General features: G+C 45.8%; 2 protein-coding genes and 1 long non-coding RNA gene across 8 annotated transcripts in view; 1 reads left to right on the top strand and 2 right to left on the bottom strand.

The window, feature by feature from the left end:
- Positions 1-7, bottom strand: part of LOC142471216 (uncharacterized) — a 40,439-nt gene extending 40,432 nt beyond the window's left edge. For all 3 annotated transcript variants that reach the window (XM_075578013.1, XM_075578015.1, XM_075578016.1), the window contains exon 1: positions 1-7. This exon is cut by the window's left edge and continues 66 nt beyond it. The gene's annotated coding sequence lies outside the window, so the exon portion shown is untranslated.
- A 174-nt stretch (positions 8-181) lies between these two features.
- On the top strand, positions 182-21,460 carry LOC142471274 (uncharacterized). Of its 4 annotated transcripts, none has more exons than XM_075578087.1 (5): positions 182-229; positions 7,598-7,804; positions 11,521-11,724; positions 11,909-12,032; positions 20,210-21,460. In XM_075578087.1, exons 2-5 carry the CDS (start codon positions 7,718-7,720, stop codon positions 21,193-21,195), a joined length of 1,401 nt encoding a protein of 466 aa, XP_075434202.1. In that variant the 5' UTR covers positions 182-229; positions 7,598-7,717; the 3' UTR covers positions 21,196-21,460. The 4 variants fall into 4 exon arrangements, with proteins under 4 accessions (XP_075434202.1, XP_075434203.1, XP_075434205.1 ...); XM_075578088.1 differs by lacking the exon at positions 182-229 and adding an exon at positions 267-408; XM_075578090.1 differs by lacking the exon at positions 182-229 and adding an exon at positions 267-427.
- Positions 20,298-22,316, bottom strand: LOC142471338 (uncharacterized). Its single transcript, XR_012789407.1, has 2 exons — positions 21,499-22,316; positions 20,298-21,094 (listed from the first exon to the last, which is right to left on the bottom strand). It is a non-coding gene; the product is annotated as an uncharacterized LOC142471338 (long non-coding RNA).
- Between the last annotated feature and the right edge of the window lie 1,018 nt (positions 22,317-23,334).

Here is a 23,334-nt window from a genome sequence, read left to right as displayed (position 1 = left end):
ATGGGGCCTCCGGGAGTTGTAGTCCTTACCCTTTGATGCCAAAGCCAGAGATGCGCTTACTTTAGTAGCGGCTACTAAACGGGCAGGACTTCAACTCCCAGCACCACTTGCGTACAGTCAGTCACTCCGACCACGGGCGCCCGGCCACGCCCCCTCCCCGTCCGGCCACGCCCCCTCCCCGCCGCCCACGCCCCCTCCGCGCCCACACATGGCTCCAGCTGCCACCCAGGTAAGATCTGATCCCCTGTGTGACACTATATCAGGCCTGCACAACACGCGGCCGGCACTCACTGGGCGGCTTTCCCCCTCCTCCTCAGCCCGCTCTCCAGACTGTACACTCTAGCTGTGCGGCACTTCCGGTGCCCGCTGCTTGCGAGCAGTCCTGCCTGCTCTCCGCCGTGATCTGAGGTGCAGGGGCTAATGTGAGGTGCATGGGGGGTGATGTGAGGTGCATGGGGGGTGATGTGAGGTGCAGGGGGGGTGATGTGAGGTGCAGGGGGGGTGATTTGAGGTGCAGGGGCTAATGTGAGGTGCATGGGGGGTGATTTGAGGTGCAGGAGTGGTGAGGTGAGGAGGTGCATTGGGGGTGATTTGAGGTGCAGGAGGGGTGAGGTGAGGAGGTGCATTGGGGGTGATTTGAGGTGCAGGAGGGGTGAGGTGAGGAGGTGCATTGGGGGTGATTTGAGGTGCAGGAGGGAGGAGGTGCATTGGGGGTGATTTGAGGTGCAGGAGGGAGGAGGTGCATGGGGGGTGATTTGAGGTGCAGGTGAGGTGAGGAGGTGCATGGGGGGTGGTTTGAGGTGCAGGAGGGGTGAGGTGAGCAGGTGCAAGGGGGGTGATTTGAGGTGCAAGGGGGGGTGATTTGAGGTGCAAGGGGGGGTGATTTGAGGTGCAAGGGGGGGTGATTTGAGGTGCAGGGGGGTGATTTGAGGTGCAAGGGGGGGTGATTTGAGGTGCAAGGGGGGTGAGAGATGTGAGGTGCATGGGGGAGAGCGATGTGAGTTGCAAGGGGGGAGAGCGATGTGAGGTGCAAGGGGGGAAAGCGATGTGAGGTGCAAGGGGGGAGAGGGATGTGAGGTGCAGGGGGGGTGTGTGATGTGTGTGCTGTGCAGGGGGGTATTGTGTGTTTGATGTGGAGGGGGTACTGTGTGTTTGATGTGGAGGGGGAGTATTGTGTGTGGGTGAGGGGGAGAGATGGGGGTATGAGAGATAGATGGGGAGTATCGCAAAGGTTGATAGTGAGGGGTTCTGGGGGAGATATGAGGATGATGATGAAGGGTGCTGGGGGAGATATGAGGATGATGATGATGAGGGGTGCTGGGGGAGATATGAGGATGATGAGGTGCTGGAGGAGAGATGATGATGGTGATTTTACCCGTGCAGCCCAGTTTTTTTTTTCCTTAGAGCAGTTTGGCCCTTCTCACGTTACGAGTTGTGCAGGCCTGCTGTATACACTGTTATATTCTATACCACTATATACCATGTGTTATAATGTATTCCATGTATTATAGTGTATATCCTGTGTCACATACGGCACACCAGTGAACACGTGACCTGCGTACGGTACAAGGCTTAATACACTTGTCTAGCGGTCACACTTTTCACCTCCTGAGGTCCCTGAAATGGAGAATATCTCCCCTCACTCCGTCCCCATATACCGTGTGCCACGAAACAGCACACAAGTGAGCACGTGACTTAGATCTGCAGCCAGGGTTAATACACACAGCTACTCTAACCAGCTCTCCGGTCTCTGCGCAAGGTACTTTCAATTAGTTCATATTAACCCCCTGGTTTCAATCGTATATATACACTGCCACCACCCAAGGTACAAGATATTAGAAAAACATACAAAGCCTCTGGTCTCGGTTATTTTTCTTTAATAAACAATGCACGTAACACACACACACACTCATCTGTTGTAGCAAAACGTGCCCGAAAATGTAAATATTCTTTACAAACCGTACAGTTAGAGCCCAAAGAATTACTTATTAAAAGTTTATTTTAATATATATATATATACACACACAAATATATATATATATATATATATATATATATATATATATATATATATATATATATATACACACACACAAATACAGTGCTTAGGTTATAGAAAAAAAGATTATTACGGACATACAAGGACATACAATTACAATACATGCAGAAATGTTTCTTAAAATAAAAAGGATAAAACAAATCGAATTCCCTATACTGTACGTTACCATATGTCAGAGGTCCTGTCCCACAGGCGTAGAAAAGAATTCACGTGTCTGATCCAAAAACCTCTGTTGTATTCTGATTTTTGTTTTTGTTTTTTGGTTCAATCTTTTTTTTTTTTGTATTTTTTGAGACATACACATCTTTACATTGCAGGGGGAACATCACATTATATCAAATATTTTCATACGTATTAAGATCCATACTTATGGATATGAATCTATGTTGTCGTTTCTTAACAGTGAGCTGCTGCTCCTTACTCTTAGGTGTGAACTTAAAGTGGATAGATGAGATAAGATAGAGAAAAGGTATCGTTGGAAGGAGGGGCTGGGGGGGGGAAGGAAGGGAGAGGGTGGGGATGGAGGGGAACTTAATGCACAGTGATTGGTACTGGACTTAGGCCTGGTCCCCGCTGGCTACTGCAGTGGACGCTGCAGGGACGAGAGCCCTCCCCTCAATGGCGCCGGGCCCGCTGCGAGGGGGGGCCGCAGCGCTGGGGCGAGAGTTGCTCCTCCTCTCAATAGAATTGAGAGCAGGACTCGCGATGGAGCGCTAAGCCACGCCCCCCGGCGATTCAGCCAACGAGGGCGAACCTGCCGGGTGACGTCACTCCCCCGCCGCCCAGAAAACCCGCCCCCCCCCCCCCCCCCCCCCCCCCGTCCTCTCTTCCTGCAGCTCACTGCAGACCGGGGAATCGGCTGCACGCGCCGCCAATCTCGCGGGCGTGCGTGCAGCGGAGGTACTGGGGCCTCAGCCTTACTCTACTGCTACCTACGTATCTTTGGAGCCAAGGCTCCCATGTTCGGTAGAACTGATCCGTGGTTTGGTTTAGTTGGGCAGTCAGCTTCTGCATGTACATAACTTTGTTTATTCTTTTGTGCACCGTTCCTCTTGATGGGGCTTCAATCTTTTTTCCAAGCCGCAGCTAAGGAACATCTCGCCGCGGTCAGAATGAGAGATATCAGTTTCTTCATGGGGAACGGGATATTGTCCACTGGCTCTGCCAGCACAAGGATCAGCGGGTCCAGAGGAATCCCCAGTTCCATAATCTCTAGGACCATACTCTGGATCCTCACCCAAAAGTTCTGCACCACTGGGCATGTCCACCATAAATGAGTCACATCTCCCCTGGGACCACATCCTCTCCAACATAGATCGGACGTTGTATTCTGATTTTAATATTACATGGGTGAGACTTTTGTACTATTTCTTCCCCATGGAAACAACATAAGCCCACCCCTGTCGTAAGTCAGCTACTGCGTTGACCGTTTTATGACCTAGAAGAAAGGAAACAGCATTTCTATAAATTCTGACTGAATATATGAAAGACATTATATCTTAATTTCTCTAATACTTGGACAGATGCCATCTTCACCGTTATGTCTGTGTACTTTGCATACACTTTGTCACGAGTGCTCACCACAAACAAGGCGGGACCACAAGGCTTAGGTGGGGATACTGATAGCCACCGACTAACAACCGAGCAGATATGTGCAGAGTGGTAGTCATGTAGCCGGGTCAGGGTAGGAGAGGTCAGAGGGGTCTAGGTACTTGCCGTGGTCAAGGAGAGGAGAGTTCGGATAGTCGTTGATGCCCAGAGTCCAGGGGTAGAGAGAGGAGTAGTCGAGTGTTGTCGTGGTCCAGGGGTCAGAGAAGTCGGGAGTCTGGGTGCAAGCTGAGGTCAACAATACAAACACGAACAAGACAACAGGAAGCAAGTAGGTAAGCTCACAAAGTTTATGCTCAGCCAATTTGCTAAGGGGCTGGCTGAGCATATAAAGGAGAGAGAGACAATGGAAAGTGTGGCAGGACGGACTGTAGGCACGGTCAGACAATAGTCCACACATGTAGTTTCAGGTTAAAGCAAATATTAAGTGGTTTTATTTCTCCACAGCAGAACTAAACATTTGGGCACACTGTCCCTTTAAGGCAATACAAACATAGGAAAATAGCACCTACTCCAGATTGGGAGAATTTAATAACAATCCAAGCCCTATCTATCAGGCCGGCTGGCTGGCTATCTCCAGTTCCCAACCTTTTAACATGTACCCCAACAGTCAGGAAAGAATTTTAAAGTTCGTACTGTGTTTTAGAGAGAGGGTTGGAAATCCATCTGGATAGCAGCTTGCACAGGGACAGCTCTGTAGTCTGAGACAGCCACCTTCCACAAGCATTACATTCCTTATCTAGGGTCAGCTGTCTCTGCTTACTTCCTGATTGCCCAACCATTCTTCCTGGTTAACCTTCTGAGTGCTGGATGAAGGACTCAGTTGTATGTTTCCCAGGCATAACTATCAGTACCTGACTTCACCCTGTCACAGGAAGGCTGCAGGGAGTGAGCATCATCAGTATGCTGTATAGTGATAGGCAGGGCCGGAGCCTGTAGAAGCTGTGGAATAAGTGATCCCGTTAACCCCTTGAGGGCCTGTGACCGCGCGGCATCTGCCCTTATTCCACGTGCGCTGTGCTTTGCCCCTGTGGTCACAGAGGCGGGACCTGGAGGCAGTGCCTACGGTGTCAGTCTTCCTAGCGGGGTGGCGCCTGCACGCAGGCTGTGGCTGGGACACTTTGCCACTAGATATTTCGCTGCGATGTCTGCTCTCACACTCGACCACCCACTGTCTGCCTCGTGCCCGACAAGCCAAGCCTGACCGCCCGCGGGACATTTAAAGATGGCACGTTAGAGCGGCCAGTCTAGGCAGTGTAACGGTCTCGCACGGGACATTCAACTTGCAGATGTTTGGTCGGGCGTGACAGACCTGGCTTGTTGGGTCGGCAGGTGGAGGACAGCGGGCGGTCGGGCGTGAACATCGCGATGAAATTTAAAGTGGCGAAGTGTCCTGGTGGTTTTTTGTCGCTGCCACGCCACGAGAGAGGGGGAAGATGAGGAGACACCCGAGAAGGAGATGCTAAGAGTGGTTGGATAGGTAGGATTTGAACCAGTAGAGGCAAGTGGAGTGGAGTTTGTTAAGGAGCAGGGGGTGATCAGCAGAGTGAACATTTGCTCATTACGCACTTACCAGAACTCCCTCCTACTGTCTCTGTACGTTCTACCTACCAATTAGACTGTAAGCTCCTCGGGGCAGGGACTCCTCTTCCTAATGTTACATTTATGTCTGAAGAACTTATTCCCATGATCTGTTATTTATATTATCTGTTATTTATTTGATTACCACATGTATTACTACTGTGAAGCGCTATGTACATTAATGGCGCTATATAAATAAAGACATACAATACAATACATTAGATGGGTGCAAATAAATGTCCCACCTTTCAATATATATTAAATAGTCCACGGCCCGGTTCTTTTCTCCATTTATTCAGAGACAACAGAAAACATCTTTCACAGCGTCATTCCAGTCGGGTGCATCATTCAGGCACATAGGGTTTACTTAGAGTGGAGACTCTTTCGCTTTGTTGTTTGGTGTTAAATGATTCTGATTCTATACATTCAAATACACTCTTTATACATTCCAGCAATACCTGTTTCTCTCACTGTCAGCCAAATCTTCTTAGTCAACCATCAACATTAGAAATGTACCGTGATTTAAAAGAACCTCTTTGTTCTGTCACTAAGTAACTATAGTTAACCCTATGTTCCTTATCTTTTAAGACATATTTTTATTGTATTGTCTTTTACTACTATCTGTTTAACCTTTTATTCCAAACTCATGATCATATACTATTCAACACAGCAGACATTAAACATACAAGGTTTCAAATATTTATACACCTGGCTGTCTTCAGCTTATCTTTGCAGAGTCAGCTAATCATTTTTCAATATAATTTCTAACTTAATACTAAATTACTTATTTTAACTAGCTACATGCTGTGTACATCTGTGCTACCCCAAAGGCAGACAGCCTGATGGGGCTCCCCAAGAACTGCTCCCCTCTGCACAGGACCAGCGTGCTAAGGGTTAACATGTGCTTGTACTTTGTGGAACGTCAACCCCACCCACTGGAATGTTAATGAGCCATGAGGACACAAAGATCTTTTTGTTCACAGCTGCAGCAGATTTCATCTCAACCACCCACCCCAGTGTGCATCTGCGTTGCCCCAAAGGTGGACAGCCTTTGGCGCAGGTTAAGGGTGTGAGACGTTTGCTGCCATTCGGTGATGTTAAAGCTGCCCTATTTCAATCTGAAACTCATAAGCCCTTTATCCCTTGTCCCCAATTTTACAACTCTATCTGTGCATGAAATGTCTGTGAAGTGACTGTATAACCCTGTTCTCTTAATGTAACCATGTACTTTTTATAACTCTGTGCCCAGGACATACTTGAAAACGAGGGATAACTCAATGTATTACTTCCTGGTAAAACATTTTTATAAAAATACTGTATGTGTATATAGAGAATATAGCATAATTAATATTTTAGACTTGAAATCGTCCTATCTTCTTCACAGAGAAATCCAGGAGAAGTGACTCTTAGACTGACCTGTGAGTGGGTCACTGTCCAGTGTAGTTAGTACTGTCTCCAGTGGAGTGTAGAGGATGGAAATCAGAGAGAGTTGGAGGGAATAAAGTGAGTCAGCCGGTTGTATACAAGTGAGGGAATAGGATCAAGGGGGCAGGTTGTAGGGTGAGATGATGAGCGTGGAGACCTCGTCCTGAGTCACAGGGGGAAATGACCAGAGGGTGGATGTAGATGTGCAAGGGGAGGTAGGTGTGGCGTGTGGAGCTCGACATGAAGAGCTGTCATGTCCGATTCACTGAATCTTGTCTGAAGTAGGTGGCGAGGTCTCGGGACGTAAGTGCAGATGTGGTTGGGCGGTGAAAGGAGTTGAAGGTGGCGAATAGGCGCTGAGGGTTAGAGGACAGAGTTTGTAAGAGGGGAAGAAAAGTAGGTTTGCTTGGGAGAGCACAGTGTTATACGATGAGTCTGTACCATACACTGAGAATAGATGCATTTTCTTGGTGGTGGTTCATTTGAACTATTTAAGGGTGTGGTGTACAGCAAAGGGCCTAAATACTCAACACAAATTATAATCCATTGCCATATAAATATAGTTTTTAAATTAACATATATAGTATTTAAAGGATACGCTGTGATTTCTAGGTTTTAGGTTATACAGAAATGGCAAACCCGAGGTTTTTTTGTTTTTTGTTTTTTTTGTTTTTTTTTGTTTTTGTTTTTAACACATTGTACCTTGTCATGTTGTTTTTTCATAAGCACAAATATTGTCCCATTTTCTGTCACCCACATCTGTTCCGCCCACTGCAGCGTGACACAGACAGGACACACAACCCCTCACATCTGTCCTTGCCACTGCAGAGGGACACAGGACACACAGTCCCTCATATCTGTCCCTCCCACTGCAGGGTATATATCTGTACATCTTTGTCTCATATTCTCTCTCCCTATATGTAGGATAATATTGCTATGAAGGACAAGTACAATATGTGTCACTAACGGCAGAGGTTACCTCAAGGTCAAACACTTGCACAAGAACCAGAGCCCACTCGATAGAATCTTACTAACTCACTGACGATGAACAAGATGATCAAGGAGAAGAAGCAGATGACTGACGTGATCTTGATTCACGCTTTGGAGATCATGTATCTGCTGACTGGAGAGGTGAGGGCTGCTGGAATAGGTACAAGTAACTCCACTCTTACCTCATTCTCTGCACCAAGGCTGGTGGAGAAGTACCTTCAGAAGCAAGGTCCATCAGACAATGCTTTCATAGGCTAGAGGTTGGAAAGATGGACCCAAATGTTGCAATTTCATTGACATGTTTAAGGAGTCAGTCCCTCCTAGGACTAAAATGTACTAATGCCAGTAACATATTTAAAGCTGCAGTTCAGTCAATATCCTGCATGTGTGTTTTTTTAATAAATCAGTTCTGTAGTAAGAAAAAATACGTTTAGCATTTTCTGTTTTTAAAAAAACAACTTTTAAAGACCAATTTTCTTGTATTCTATTTTAACAACCATTTGCTAAGGCACTGCCCCTTCATGTCCTGTCACAAGCCCTGGCACACCCCTTTGTCAGCCCTGCCCTTCCTCTAGCACATGTCAATGCAGGATTGCTCATGAATATTCATGAGCTTCCACTGACAGACAAGCAGAATATAAACAGATCCCTTCACTAATTATGTCACCAAATTTCGACCTATCAATACATGGAGAACGAATTGACCTGCAGCTATACAGTGCTTTATGTAATTAGAAATTGCACACATAAAACTATTGAAGTAAAAAAATAAATTAAAAAAAAAAAAAGACTGAACTGCAGCTTTAAGAGGTCAGTCCCTCGTCGGGCCAGCGTATTCTAATGGCAATGACATGTTTACGGGGTCGGTCCGTCTTAGGTCCAAAGTCTACTGATGGTGCTATGTTTAAGGAGTCACATCTTGATGTATGGATACTTTTTGTTACCAATTTCTGACACCTATAGGTTTTTTAAAATAAGTTTTTACATTTTAGGAGGGCTGACTTTTCAGATGTGGGAAATTATTTAATACATTCTTGGGCAGGGTGGAGATATTTTTGTGCAGTGCAGGGGCAGTGGGAAAAAAACTTAAAGATGCAATGTTAAAAGCGACAGACCTTTGTCTCAGGCTGGTTAGTAAAAAATAGGGGAGAGAAAGACTGGCGCACAGCCAAACGAAGTGGGTCACCAACAGATTGAATGAAAAAAGAATCCTTTATTGGTCCATATTGAAAACGGAGGTAGACACCCGCCTACGCGTTTCGTGTATCAAAATACACTTTATCAAGGACTCCATTAAGGTGAGAGTCGGTAGGGATGCTCATTGGTAGCTGGAATTAGCGGTTCCGGATCCGCGGTGCGATGTAGGCAGAGAGTTCAGGAAAGGAGCAGGCAGAGATGGGGCAGCCAGACGATCCAAGGTCAGAGCAGGCGGTAAACAGAAGAGCACTCGATGAAGCCAAGAACGGAGCAGGGAGCAAGCAGCAGAGTAACATGACAAGCCGGAATCGATACCAGGTTTTTTTGCAAGTCTGGGAGTCTCCAAGCAGGAGTGACACAGTGAACCTGTCTCCAGGGATTATGTCAAAGAAATGGAATTGTTTTTTGTTTGACTGTGTAAGTAAGGTCAGGGTGGAGCACTACCTAGAAATTATAGGGCATTTGACACTGTCCCACATAGAAGATGGATAAACAACCGTCTATGCTTGGAATTGGGTTCTTCGGGTGGTAGAATGGATAAGGTTACGGCCCCAGTCCTCCCTGCCGCACGCGCGCATGGCGGCGCATGCATAGACTACAGCCACGATGGGAGGGCACGGCCATGACGGGGCATATCTGCCCTGCCATTGGCTGCACGCCGACCACGTGACCGCACCGCAGCACGGGAAGACAAAATCTTTGTCTTCCCTGCCAGCGTACGCGTCACAGCGCTTTGCTCTCCCACACACACACAGCCACTGGGGCCTGCCCCATAGAGGGCCGTGCTGTGGTGTGTGGCTCAGCCTAAGACATTGGCTGAAGGATCGGCGACCGAGATTTGTCATTAAGTGAGAACATTCCGAGGAGGGGAAGGTAACCAGTGGCGTGCCTCAGGGATCCAGCTGTACTGGGGACCTGTGCTTTTAAATATCTTTTTAAGTGGCATGAGATATGGCCTGGCAGGGAAAGTACCGTATGCCTTCCTGTAGGTGGCGCAAAGAGCTGCAGGGTTGACACAGCAAGGAGGCGTAAACAAAATGACAAATGATTTAGGTCAATTGGAAGAAAGGCAAAGAGTGCGACAACCACAATTTAATGCCAGAAGGTGCAAAATAATGGACTTGGGTCACACATCCAAAAGCAGAAGAGAGGGTTAATGCTGCTATAATGTCACCTAGTACAGGGGAGAGGCCTACTGAAATGGTGCATGGTGTACAGAATAAGTCTCGTCCGGAAAAACTAACGGACTTTAATATGTACGGTTTGGAGGATAGAAGGGAGAGGGGGGATGTGATTCAAACTTTTTAATACAAAGTTTTTCAACAAATGTACAGGAGGGAAGCATATTTCAGTGAACGTTTGCCCCTCCCCCCCGCAGAGTGACAGTGACACAGACAGAAGGGAGCTATGAGCCTGCCCTCCCCCCGCAGGGTGACAGTGACACAGACAGAAGGGAGCTATGAGCCTCCCCCTCCCCCCGCAGAGTGACAGTGACACAGACAGAAGGGAGCTATGAGTCTGCCCTCCCCCCGCAGGGTGACAGTGACACAGACAGAAGGGAGCTATGAGCCTCCCCCCGCAGGGTGACACAGTGACACAGACAGAAGGGAGCTATGAGTCTGCCCTCCCCCCGCAGGGTGACAGTGACACAGACAGAAGGGAGCTATGAGCCTCCCCCCGCAGGGTGACACAGTGACACAGACAGAAGGGAGCTATGAACAGTAAATAATAAAGTCGCCAAAATACAGCGAGACAATAACAAAAAGAGTGCAGAGAAAAGGTGATTGAAAAACATCCATCATTAAAAAGACCCCATCTCCATTACATAAGCAAGGTTATATCTGAACTTAAATGTGATACCTACACCACAAGCCGGAGACACCTGGGAGAGCGTGAGGGACATGTCAAATTCCCAACCAAATATTTTGAACCGAAACATTTTACCACTCAACTCAAGAAATTGAACACACTCACAGTTAGTTCTTCACCAGATAAATTGCATTCGTTTGGATTCAGATGTCTAGAAAATGCAGCGAGGACAGACGTCTGGGGCAAACGTTTTCTCTCCACTCTTGTCTTCTTGCTAATGGTTTCTGTGTGTTGTATTGTCAGTATGTGGTTGTTTGAAGAGGGTGTGTTGGTGTGTCTGTGTGTGAGTAAGTTACTGCTATCTGTGCCCTGCATTTAGTTGCGTGGTCTTCAGCACGAAACACAATACTCTAGGTGAGGTCATACCAATGATCCACAATGTGTGGGCCATGACATTTGAGAGAAGCCCAACTCCAGGCTGCCGAGTGTGGTAGGCCTTCAGTTCTTTACCCGAAGAGGGCTGGATGCCTTGGTAGACGGGGCCCCTTGTTCCAGACACAGCAGAGAGATGGAGCTATGGGGTTTGTTGTAACAATGTTATGTTTCACTTTCTAGGAGCCAATCTTTTTGTGCTCCCCCCAAAAATGTGACCGCTTACAGTGAGAGAGTGGCAGATGAGACAACAGAAGGGGTATTTAGTGAGTGGTCAGTGAGTTTGGTGCAGTGAATTCAGTGATTCAATAGACAGAATTGGTGTGAAGGCCACCGAAGCAAGTTACTTGAATATGGAACTGTCGTCCTTTCTTCAAAGGGACATGTCGCAATATATCCCTTACACTGTCTCTCTGTAGGACTATATCATTGTGAAGAAGCATGACAACGATGCTGCATGCAAGAATAGTCCTTATGCCCCAGAAGACCTCATCAAGACCCAGAGTTCCATCATGATGCATTCAGCGTTCTCACTTAAACACGAAGGAAACTATGACAAGAAGCTGATGTCTGAGAAGGTCCTGGAACACACCAACAAGATCATTCACCTGCTAACTGGAAAGGTGAGGGCTACTGGATGGTTTACCATTTGTATGTCTTCTTTTTGCCTTTTGGTTGAGCAAACTTTTTTCCATGTATCTGTATGTATTTTCCTCTCCCTTGCTCACCTGGATTTCCATAAGTAAAAGATTCTTACTCAACCAATTGTTATATCTGGATACTGAGTGGGGATTCCTTGTGTTACAGGTACCTATACAGTGTGATGATGTTGCCGTCTATTTCTCCATGGAGGAGTGGGAATATTTGGAAGGACACAAGGAGATATACAAGGACGTCATGATGGAGGGCCACCAGATCTTCAAATCACTCGGTAAATTAAAACCTGCTCTCATTCTAATAGAGAAGTTGGTTGACGCAGTATGCCATGACTTTGAGCCCCAAAAACGACAAACATCCTAGCCTATAACCTCTAAGATGGTAGCGTGGCACTCCACCGATGAGTACCCCAAGAAGGTAGTGCTTACCTGCTAGGGTTCCCCACTTATTCCCATTAAATATATCTGCTCACCACGAGTTATATTCTTCATGGCCTCTGGATGCAGAGGAGGTCGTGGACAAAACCAGAGACACCTAGGGTCCCCAGAACACAATCAGGACTTGTGGCCCAAAAAATGAACCAAAATGCAGAGAGAGGGGAATTATAAAAAATGTAAAAAATCAATTTGCCTTGCTGGGATTTGATCCAGGGAGACACAGCCTCTAGAACATACACCAAACGGTCAAGCCGAGTGTTTTGCACCCACAAACAAAAAAAGCTTATTTTACAAAAGTATATTTGGTACATTGCCTTGCTGGGGATCAAACCCAGAAACTTGAAATGCCACCAGAGCGATCAGCTGGCACAATACACCGCAAAACAATTCCCTCATGCACTTCTACCCGGTTGGTAGCTAAACTGGGGTCTTAACACGGGCAGCTCCAGTATGCTCTCCCGGACGCCTGCCACCATCCTGGGCAGTCTTCATGTGCCCATGCCAGGTTCCATGTTGAGCAGCTTCCTTGAGCTTAGGGAGCTCCTACCTCCCTCCCTGTTCAACCCACATACATAGTATAGTATCTAAGAAATGCTATAATCGCTGGATGTTACCTACTTGAGTTTGCACCCAACAGTGAATGTATTCGATGTGGCAGATGAGGCATCAGGCCGGGGGGCTTCATCTTTATTATAAGGGGATTGCTTATGCCTCTCCATCACACCTATGGGGATTCCAGCAAACAGAAGCTCAAGTTAAACTTGATTGGACTGTGTTCGGAATTTAAAGTTACAATAACCGATGCGAGATCTGTGTTATGAGCAGGGGGGGGGGGGGGGGAAGGGTCAGAGCCGGAAAAGACACGAGTATATTCTGCAGTCATCCTGTATTACAGTAGAAGAGGGCATGGGAGTTTAACTATGAAAATTGTACTCAATTATTATTATTTTTTTTTTTCATGTTGTGATATCGCAGTCACGCTTCAGGGTCTTTTGTCCCGTATTAAAGGCAGGAAACTTTAAGGTTAATTGAACAGGGTTTATTTACAGGGCCAAATCGGGATACAAAAAAAACATAACATCAAAACCTACTCCGAACGATATCAGGGGCCACCTGCTTACTGTTCTTTATGGGTCTGCGCCTGGCTGTGTAGAGTACTCAACAAAAAACAGGGGCGCCCAATGCTACATCCAATTGACAAACCATATATGGTAATAAGTATAAAGTTTAAATACTTCAATAATAATAATTACTTGGTTATTTGGTTAAACCCTTTGGCCAAAGCGTCGTAAGCCTGCATACCAAATGGCAAGGTATAACCAAAAATGCAGGTCCTACACTACACTGTGAACCCTTCCCTTTACCTCTGTATGAGGGGAAAGAACCATAGTAGGTCCTTGTAAGAGACGTGTTCAGAGGTACGCAATAGACTGGTTTTATTGCGCCTGCTTCTTTAACACAAGAAAATCATCAAACGTATGCAAATAAGGGGTCAAATAAAGCTTCTGTTCCACTTGGGAATATTTCTAGTTAAACTTATGCAGTCCACAACTCCCTTTAGATTAGCATGTCTCCCAGCCCCAAACATATATTTTGATATGTGCAGATATACAACAGTCTTAGAAAGTAAAGTCTTATCTGTCTCTCTGGTAGCTGTAGGGGAAATCCTCTCTGCTCTCTTGGGTAAGCACCTTTGTGTGCTACAGCAATGTCTGTCCAGGTTTTGAAGTCTGGTCCCCTTGTCTTGCTATCAGCATACAGTCCAGTCCTTCTGCAGCTCAAGACAGGTGTTCCTCTGGTCAGTCCCCCCAATTGTGAGACTCAGGAATCTTTCTTCCTGTCTCAAAGGCAGACTTTTCTAACAAACCTCTAATCAGCCAGGTGGTGTTGGTTAATTGACTACCAGCAGTTAACCACCACACTGCTGGATTAGAGGCACATTTTTAAACAGGGACAAGTCCCCTGTTTACAGTCCTGTTCTTGCAGCAAAGTGAAAAGACCTCCCAAGTTAAAAAGCTGAGGAGGAGTGAGCTCTGGGGGGAGGTGCCACCACGTGTAGAGTACTCAGCCAAGAAATTTGGAATAGGGAGGAAAATGGCTCCACAGAGCCTACAGTTACTGACAGATAGCTGTGCTGTATTTATTTCTCCTCATAGGGTCAGATTTGGTATATTCTTGGTTTGGTGATAATAATAATAATAATAGCAGCATGTTCTTGTATAGCGCTGCTAATTGTACGTAGCACTTTACAGAGACATTTTGCAGGCACAGGTCCCTGCCCTGTGGAGCTTACAATCTATGTTTTTTGGTGCCTGAGGCACAGGGAGATAAAGTGACTTGCCCAAGGTCACAAGGAGCCGACACCGGGAATTGAACCAGGCTCCCCTGCAGCAATCTCAGGAGTCAGTCAGTGTCTTTACTCACTTTACTCACTGAGCCACTCCTTCTCCCCTGATGAGTTAATATCTCAGTAACATTAACAGCATTAGTCCTTATATGCACTGCCAAATCAGTGGCAGTTTGCATCAGTTCCACGCCACACTGAGGATCAGTAATAACAAGCTGTGTATTAACACAGCAACTCCCAGCCCTCTAAGCAACGTTTTTGCTTCACTTTAATGCAATGGCAGTCTTTTCATCTTGGCACACGTTAAGGTCTAGTGTTTATATTTCTATGTATTTTACGTGTTTGTCGTGGTTGGGAGCACATTTGTAACTAAATACAACACTATCTCATTACAAGTGATTATTACTAGTCTGTGGGAGAATGGCCATTTCTGACTTAGCCAAGTTAGCTACAGCAGGTGGGATATAGCTGTACTCAAATTAATTTGTCTCACAAGGGTGTATTTTCCAGTAGCTGAATTTATTTAAAATTACCTAATAAAAGGTTAAATGCGTTCTTATATGAACAATGCATCATATCGCCGTTAATGTCAATGATATTTATCTCAATTGATTACCAGCGTGTGCAACAATTAAAAGGAATTACATCTTTCTGGGCTACCTTTTATTTATAGTATCAGGGGAGCTACCCAAATGCTTAATTAAAGAAGTGTGTATTCAGATGGTTATTAAAGGTGGATAGAGAGGATATTGAGGGGAAGGACCTTCCAGAGGTGTGGGGCAGTGCGTGAGAGGTTTTAGGTGGCATCGGGCTTTAGATACAAAACGGGTAGACAGAAGACATCCTTGAGCAGAACACAAGAGTCAGGCTGGTGTATAACGAGAAATTAGGGTTGCAATATAAGATGGGGCAAAGGAGTTTGTTGCCTTAAATGAGAGTATTTTGTAAATAATAAGGGATTTAAACTGAAGCCAGGAGAGGGATTTCAAGAGGAGAGGCGTCGAGACAGATTTAGGAGAGTGAAGAGATTCTAGCAGCAGCGTTTAGGATAATTGTAAGGGAGACGGGCGAGAGGCAGGAAGGCCGGACAGCAGGTGGTTACAATACTCGAGATGGGAGAGAATAAGGGCATGTGTTTGAGTTTTAGCAGTAGAGCGGCAGAGGAAAGTGCGTATCTTTGCAATGTTACTGAGGGGAAAAAATCGACAGGTTTTTTAGCAACATTGTAAATGTGAGGGAGGAGTCAAATGTGATACCTAGGCAGCATGCTTGTGATATACAGGAGAATATACCGCTCACTGAAGTTTGTATGTGAAACATATTGTACATATGGTTGTCGCCCGAATGTGTGTGCTGTGTGTGCTGTGCACGCGCATAGTAAGTGAAACTTCTTTGACTTTTGTATTGGTGATGTTTTAATTAAAAATCAAAATACAATTTCATTGACAAAACGCAAATAAATTTGACTTATAATGCGCGTGCTCGGCACACATCCCCTGTATTAGCTATTTGCACTAAGTGTGAATTCCTTGTGTGTATGTGTGTCAGCCAGTGTGTGTGTATTTGTGTGGCAGTCAGTGTGTGTATGTGTGGCAGTCAGTGTGTGTATGTGTGTCAGTGTGTGTGTGTGTGTGTCAGTCTGTGTGTGTCAGTCTGTGTGTGTCAGTCTGTGTGTGTCAGTCTGTGTGTGTCAGTCTGTGTGTGTCAGTCTGTGTGTGTCAGTCTGTGTGTGTCAGTCTGTGTGTGTCAGTCTGTGTGTGTCAGTCTGTGTGTGTCAGTCTGTGTGTGTCAGTCTGTGTGTGTCAGTCTGTGTGTGTCAGTCTGTGTGTGTGTATGTGTGTCAGTCAGTGTGGGGGGGGTGGTGGTACGCAGAATTTGCGGAAGGGGGGGAGGGAGATGGTGCGCAATGTTACACCCCGCCCCTGGCTGCAGCAGGACACACACACACTGACTGACACACATACACACACACTGACTGACACATACACACACACACACACTGACTGACACACACTGACTGACACGCATACACACACACTGACTGACACGCATACACACACACTGACTGACACGCATACATACACACACTGACTGACACGCATACACACACACACTGACTGACACGCATACACACACACACTGACTGACACGCATACACACACTGACACGCATACACACACACACACACACTGACTGACACGCATACACACACACACTGACTGACACACATACACACACACTGACTGACACACATACACACACACACACTGACTGACACACATACACACACACACACTGACTGACACACATACACACACACACTGACTGACACACATACACACACTGACTGACACACATACACACACACACTGACTGACACACACACACTGACTTACACACTGACTGACTGACACACATACATACACACACACACACACTGACTGACATACATACATACATACATACATACACACACACACTGACTGACACACATAAACACACACACACTGACTGACACACATACACACACACACACACACACACACTGACTGACACACTGACTGACACACATACATACACACACACACACACTGACTGACACACATACACACACACACTGACTGACACACATACACACACACACTGACTCACACACATACACACACACTGACTGACACACATACACACACACACACACACACTGACTGACACACATACACACACACTGACTGACACACATACACACACACACTGACTCACACACATACACACACACTGACTGACAAACACACACACACACACACACACACACACTGATTGACACACACACACACACACACACACTGACTGACACACACACACACACTGACTGACACACACACTGACTGACACACACACACTGACTGACACACATACATACACACATACTGACTGACACACACACACACACACACACACACACACACACACACACACACACTGACTGACACACATACATACACACACATTGACTGACACACATACACACACTGACTGATACACACACACTGACTGACACACATACACACACACACTGACTGACACACTGACTGACACACACACTGACTTACACACTGACTGACACACATACACACACACACTGACTTACACACTGACTGACACACATACACACACACACACACTGACTGACATACATACATACATACATACACACACACACACTGACTGACACACATACACACACACACACTGACTGACACACATACACACACACACACTGACTGACACACATACACACACACACACACACACACTGACTGACACACTGACTGACACACATACACACACACACACACACACTGACTGACACACACACACACACATACATACACACATACACACACACACACTGACTGACACACATACACTCATACACACACACACACTGACTGACACATACATACACACACACACACACACACACAGACACACTGACTGACACACATACATACACAAACACACACCCCTCCCCCTTCCGCACCCCTCCCGCTTCTGCTGCCCGGCCCGCCCGGGTCACCCTTTCTTCCAGCAGCAGGAGCCTGCCCCCGGCGCCGAGCCCCTGTGCTGCGCGGGTTGTGCCGTGTGCCACCGCTTCAGTGGAGGGTGGAATGGCGCCGTGTGGGGCAAACGGGAGCGTGTGGGTGGAACGGCGCCGCTGCCAGCCGCTTCTGCGCATGTGTGGCGTCCGTCAGCGGCGCCATCACAACTGCGCATGCGCGGCATGGCAGCGGGCGGGGAACAGCGGCCGTGAGCTTGCCGGCGCTGCGGGAGTGGGAAGACCTGCAGGAGCATCAGGTCAGTGTGCTGCTTGGCCTGCACCCGCCGGGGGCAGATAGCGGCTGTGCGCCACCCCCTCCCCACTCCTCCCGCGGTGATTGGAGTCAGTGGCGCCATGGCAACTGCGCATGCGCGGCACGGAAGCGGGCAGCGGGCGGGGAACGTTGGGAGCGGCGCCGCCGGCTATCGCCGCCGCATTTGATTTTTTGAGCAGGTGGGATGTCAGTGTTGGGGTCGGGCTGAGCCAGAACACAGCCCGGCCTCAACTGCCAGCACTGACGTCACATCCGTTTCATTTCTGTCTCCACAATCCACTTTTGCCCCATCACGAATGAGGTGCCACTAAAGAAGTTTCACTTCAAAAAAAAATTCCAAATAGAGATAGGGTTGTGTTACTAACCCATCTCTAGCAATACGCACAATTAATGGTGCACACCGGGGCTATTGTATTGTATGTCTTTATTTATATAGCGCCAAAAGTGTACTCAGCGCTTCACAAAGATTATAGTACAGGGAATTATAATAATACAATAATTGCAGCAAAATCAGACAATAGGAAAGGAAATCCCTGCCCCGAAGAGCTTACTATCTAAGAGGTTTTATGGGGAACTTACAGTGACAGCCGATGAGGGAATAAGTGCTGTAGATGGCAGTGCTTGGTCACAATGGGTGGTAGTGACTGAGTGAGGGACCGTAACCATGAGTGCAGGCTATTGGAATGCTTTATCTGTGGGGCGAGTTTTAAGGTTAGTCAGTATTAAAATGAGAGGGTTAACACAATTTACAGGGGAAGAGGTGGCAGGGAGGCATGAGTGAGATCAGGTGTGTATGTCTGGGTTCAGGCTTAGGGGAGATCCCCAGCAGCAGGAAGGAGTAGATAGAGGGTGTGAATAGAGGATTTGTGGGTGTTTTTTTTATTGAGGGTTAAAAAGTTGTTGGGAGAGAGGTGTATAAATAATGGTGCAGTGGGGAAGTTGGAGAGAACAGAGACTTTCAAAAAGGAGTGAGGAAACAGTAAACAGAAAAAGCAATAGGGGGGGTATAGTGAGATGCAGGAGGAGAGACTTCCCAGGTATTGGAGGACAGGAAGAGTACAAAGAATCACAGCATTTCGAAAGTTAATGTCTCACAGTTGCAAAGTTGTTGTGCAGAGTCCCGATCTTCCTCCAATCTTCACCTCCAATTTCGACTCCAAAATTAACTCTGCCACACACGTTAGATGTGACAATTTGATGTTACACAGCCATATGGCTTCACAGCCTAGATAGTCTGTCTTAAGTACTATGATCACATGCAATTGAATAATAATTAAGGGAGGGGTCTGCCTATCAACTCATAGAAACATACCCCAATAGTTAATTAAATCTTAATTATTAAAACTCAACATTTAATGTTCCTACAATTAATAAAAGCCTACACGTGCAAATCAAGTCATCAAATATAAATGTGTATTATTCTTTTCAAATATAACAGGAGGTTGGGTGAAACACTGTCAACGCTGCAATATTATGACACAACTAAGCTGCAATATTAATTGCCCAGTGATATTATATATAAAAATTCACACAGCAATATAGTTTTGTGTGTCCTGCTGCAGGATATGAACTGTTGAGAGACTTTGTTTGCTTGTGATATTGGGTGTCTGATATGTACAAATGTAGCATCAGTTATTGCTCCAACAATACGCGGGCATCTAAATATGTATGCAAAAATAGCCTAATTTTCTTATACTACTATCCAATTATTCACACATTGCCATAATGATTCCGATGTTAAAGCATAGGTCTTGGGTAAATATATACTGTCTCATGCTGCTATCCTTTCCAACAGATCGTCCTATGAGCAGAAATGGGGAAGATGAATACCCCCCACCTTTGAACTCCCCAGATTTGAAAATGGAAAACAGTAATCTCCAAGATGTTCGGGGAGAAGCCTGCAAAACCACGTCTGAATCCATCCATCAAGAGAGAGAAGCTGCCGGAATTTTGGAAGAGGGATCAACGTCTTGCGATGAAGAGAATCTTGTAAACATAACAGAATGTAGTATACCTGTTGTTACATTGGAGGGCAGTAATGAAGAAACTCCTACAATGACGACGCATGTGAACGCAGAGAATAACTGCAGGGAATTTGGCAAGCCATACACCTGTGACCAATGTGGAAAATGTTTTATTCAGCCATCACAGCTTGTTTTACATCAGAGGGTGCACACAGGGGAGAAACCTTTTGCTTGTGCTGAATGTGGTAAATGTTTCTCCGTTAAATCGTACCTTACTACACATAAGAGAACTCACACAGAGGAGAAAAAGTATTCGTGTTCCGAATGCGGGAAATGTTTTTTATGGAAGTCACAGCTTGCTACACACCAAAAAATCCACTCGAGAGAGAAGAAATTTGCTTGCAATGAGTGTGGGAGATGTTTCACCTGCCTTTCAACACTTGTTGCACACCAGAAAATTCACAATGGAGAGAAGCCGTTTAAATGTAACGATTGTGAGAAATCTTTTGCCCGTCTCTGTACTCTTGTTGAACATCAGAGGATACACACCGGCGAAAAGCCGTTTGCTTGCAATGACTGTGGGAAATTATTTGCCCTGAAGTCTTCTCTTGTTTCACACCAGAGAACTCATACTGGAGAGAAGCCGTATTCATGTCCTGACTGTGGGAGACGCTTCTCCCACCTCTCGGTGCTCGTTAGACATCACAGGACTCACTCTGGGGAGAAACCATATATCTGTTACATATGTGGGAAATCATTTACTCAGCTCACAAGTCTTAATAAACACAACAAAAGTCACACACAGAACAAGACGTAGTAGTTAATCATTGGGACCACCATTCATTTTATTTTACAAAACCAATGAGTATAACACTGACATTGCTTTTCTTGATATACTTTTTTTTCACAAAGCAGGAAAGTTCTATTTTCTTTTTATCTTTAATATTTCCATTATCTGTTTGGCTAATAAATGTTTGTTCAGAAAATCCAATCGTATCCTTTTCATATATACGGCATGGTAGACTTTTACAGTGGTTTTTCTTACCATTTATTGACTTAATAAATGTAATAATAATTATATAAAAGAGAGAAAAGTTGCGCCAAAAATGGGTTATCCTACTGTTCAGTATGTAGCTTCAGTCTTTGTACAATGCAGTTCCGCAGCCTGAGTCTCTCAGAGGTGATTCACCAACCTCTGTGTAGATACTGGTAGAAAAAAAGGGGGGTCCTCTGGCGCGTTGCTCTGCATGTGGCTCCACGGCGTTTGAAGCATATAAAATAAGGGAGAGAAGAGAGGGGACCACAGTAAGGGACCAACACAGTGGTTATACACAGCTCTTCGTTTGAATAAGGGAGGGGGGGGAGTAGGGGTGGTTGGAAGATCAGTGGAGGTTGAAAGATAATGCTGAATGAGAGGAGACACACTTACATCAAAATGTCTATTATCTTGAATTGTTGTACTCTCCTCTTTCTATGACTGTATTTGTTGAGGGTGAGGAAAAGCCTCCTGGTATCCTCCTTAGCAAAAAATATAAGGGAAAAAAATAGTGCAATAAAATTTATTAACAGTTGAAAAAAAGAGATTTAACACTTACAAGCGGCCGATAATTTCAGGCATAGAGAGGAGATGCTGCCAGACTCCACAACGAGTCCCTTCCTGGGTTGGGGTGGTTTGTCCTGGCTATTTCCCTGTTGGCAGATGATTACTGTGTTGGTCTTCACTGGAGGTGGCTGTGCTGAGAGTTTCCAAAAGCCTGTGCACAGGCTATGTCCTCCTCAAGCTGCCTGTCCCTCAGCATACACAGATTTCAGCTCCCTGCTCCGTTGCGCGTGCGCATGCGCAGACGGCGGGACGCTGAGCCAGATAGAGCAGGGGAATCAAATCCTCACTACGGTGGCTTGTAATGGCCAAAAAACGTCAAACGCGTTTCGCCAATGCTTCCTATAAATACAGAACACCAGAAAATATTAATATCTATTGTTGAGTGAGGGTGAAATAAGGGTATGAATGTGGCAATATTTTGCAAGCCAAGACAAAAGCCCACTAAGGTACTTTCCATTTTGTTCAAATGTATTTTCTTCATAGTGTCTGGCCAACATTTTGGACTTCATCAGGGTAATTGCAGAATATACATTTCAATAAAATTTCACTAGGGAGTGTCCTGAGACTTTCTTGTTTGTTTTAATATGGCTATTTTTATTCCTTGGAGTAACCCAGTAACTTTTTTTTTTTAAATAAAAGTTCAATGTCATGTGGTGTGTACTCGAATATGTGAGAAAGCCAGTCAGTAACTGGAGCATACGTGGTCCTCATCAACAGCGGGTTTACAGAGCGCTCTTCCCCCAGAAAACTAGGACGAACTCCAAAAATAAGCTATCGAGGTCTACTAATCCTTACTGATGAGATAGTGTTTTTTTTTAATGGTTCCCTCTTTGAGGATTGAGTGTGAGGAAGTGGAGCGCCCTACTACACAAAGGCTGGAAGAGGAAGTTGTCACAGGAAATGGTGTGTGCGCGCGCGCGCCACTGATTGCTTCTTTAAAGCAATGGAGAGAAAATAGGTAGTACAAAAGCTACTTACAGCATCTTGATGGAAAGATTTCAAATGTTTTATGGCTGAAGGTGGCAGAAACAGGCGACGTTTCAGGTCCTAACTGTACCTTCCATCAGGTACAAGTGACATACAAACACACATTTAAATAGGCCAGCATGGGCGCCAAAATCGGATCCACCGGAAGTGTGCAGGGTGATGTGACATGCAAGCTATCATTGCGTAACCCTATCGGGTCCCACAGTGGGAGATCTGCCCTGCAACAAAAAAACACTGGGTCGGCCTGCTGCCCACTAGACTCCATATAAGTGACTATAAAATGTTTTAAATGATACAACGGTCAGAATGATAAATTGTTAAAGTTCACCCCATACTGTGCAAAAAGCACAATATAATAGAATTAGA

The sequence above is a fragment of the Ascaphus truei genome, chromosome 20, assembly GCF_040206685.1.
Source record: "Ascaphus truei isolate aAscTru1 chromosome 20, aAscTru1.hap1, whole genome shotgun sequence".
Classification (NCBI taxonomy): domain Eukaryota; kingdom Metazoa; phylum Chordata; class Amphibia; order Anura; family Ascaphidae; genus Ascaphus; species Ascaphus truei.
Note: the sequence above shows the minus strand (reverse complement) of the source record. Positions and strands in the feature narration are given on the sequence as shown.

Excerpts from the sequence above, each read along its gene's own strand:
- LOC142471274 (XM_075578087.1), top strand. The coding sequence starts at position 7,718 with ATGAACAAGATGATCAAGGAGAAGAAGCAGATGACTGACGTGATCTTG. Across the intron at positions 7,805-11,520 it reads TGTATCTGCTGACTGGAGAG|GACTATATCATTGTGAAGAA; the intron begins GTGAGGGCTGCT and ends GTCTCTCTGTAG. Across the intron at positions 12,033-20,209 it reads CCAGATCTTCAAATCACTCG|ATCGTCCTATGAGCAGAAAT; the intron begins GTAAATTAAAAC and ends CCTTTCCAACAG.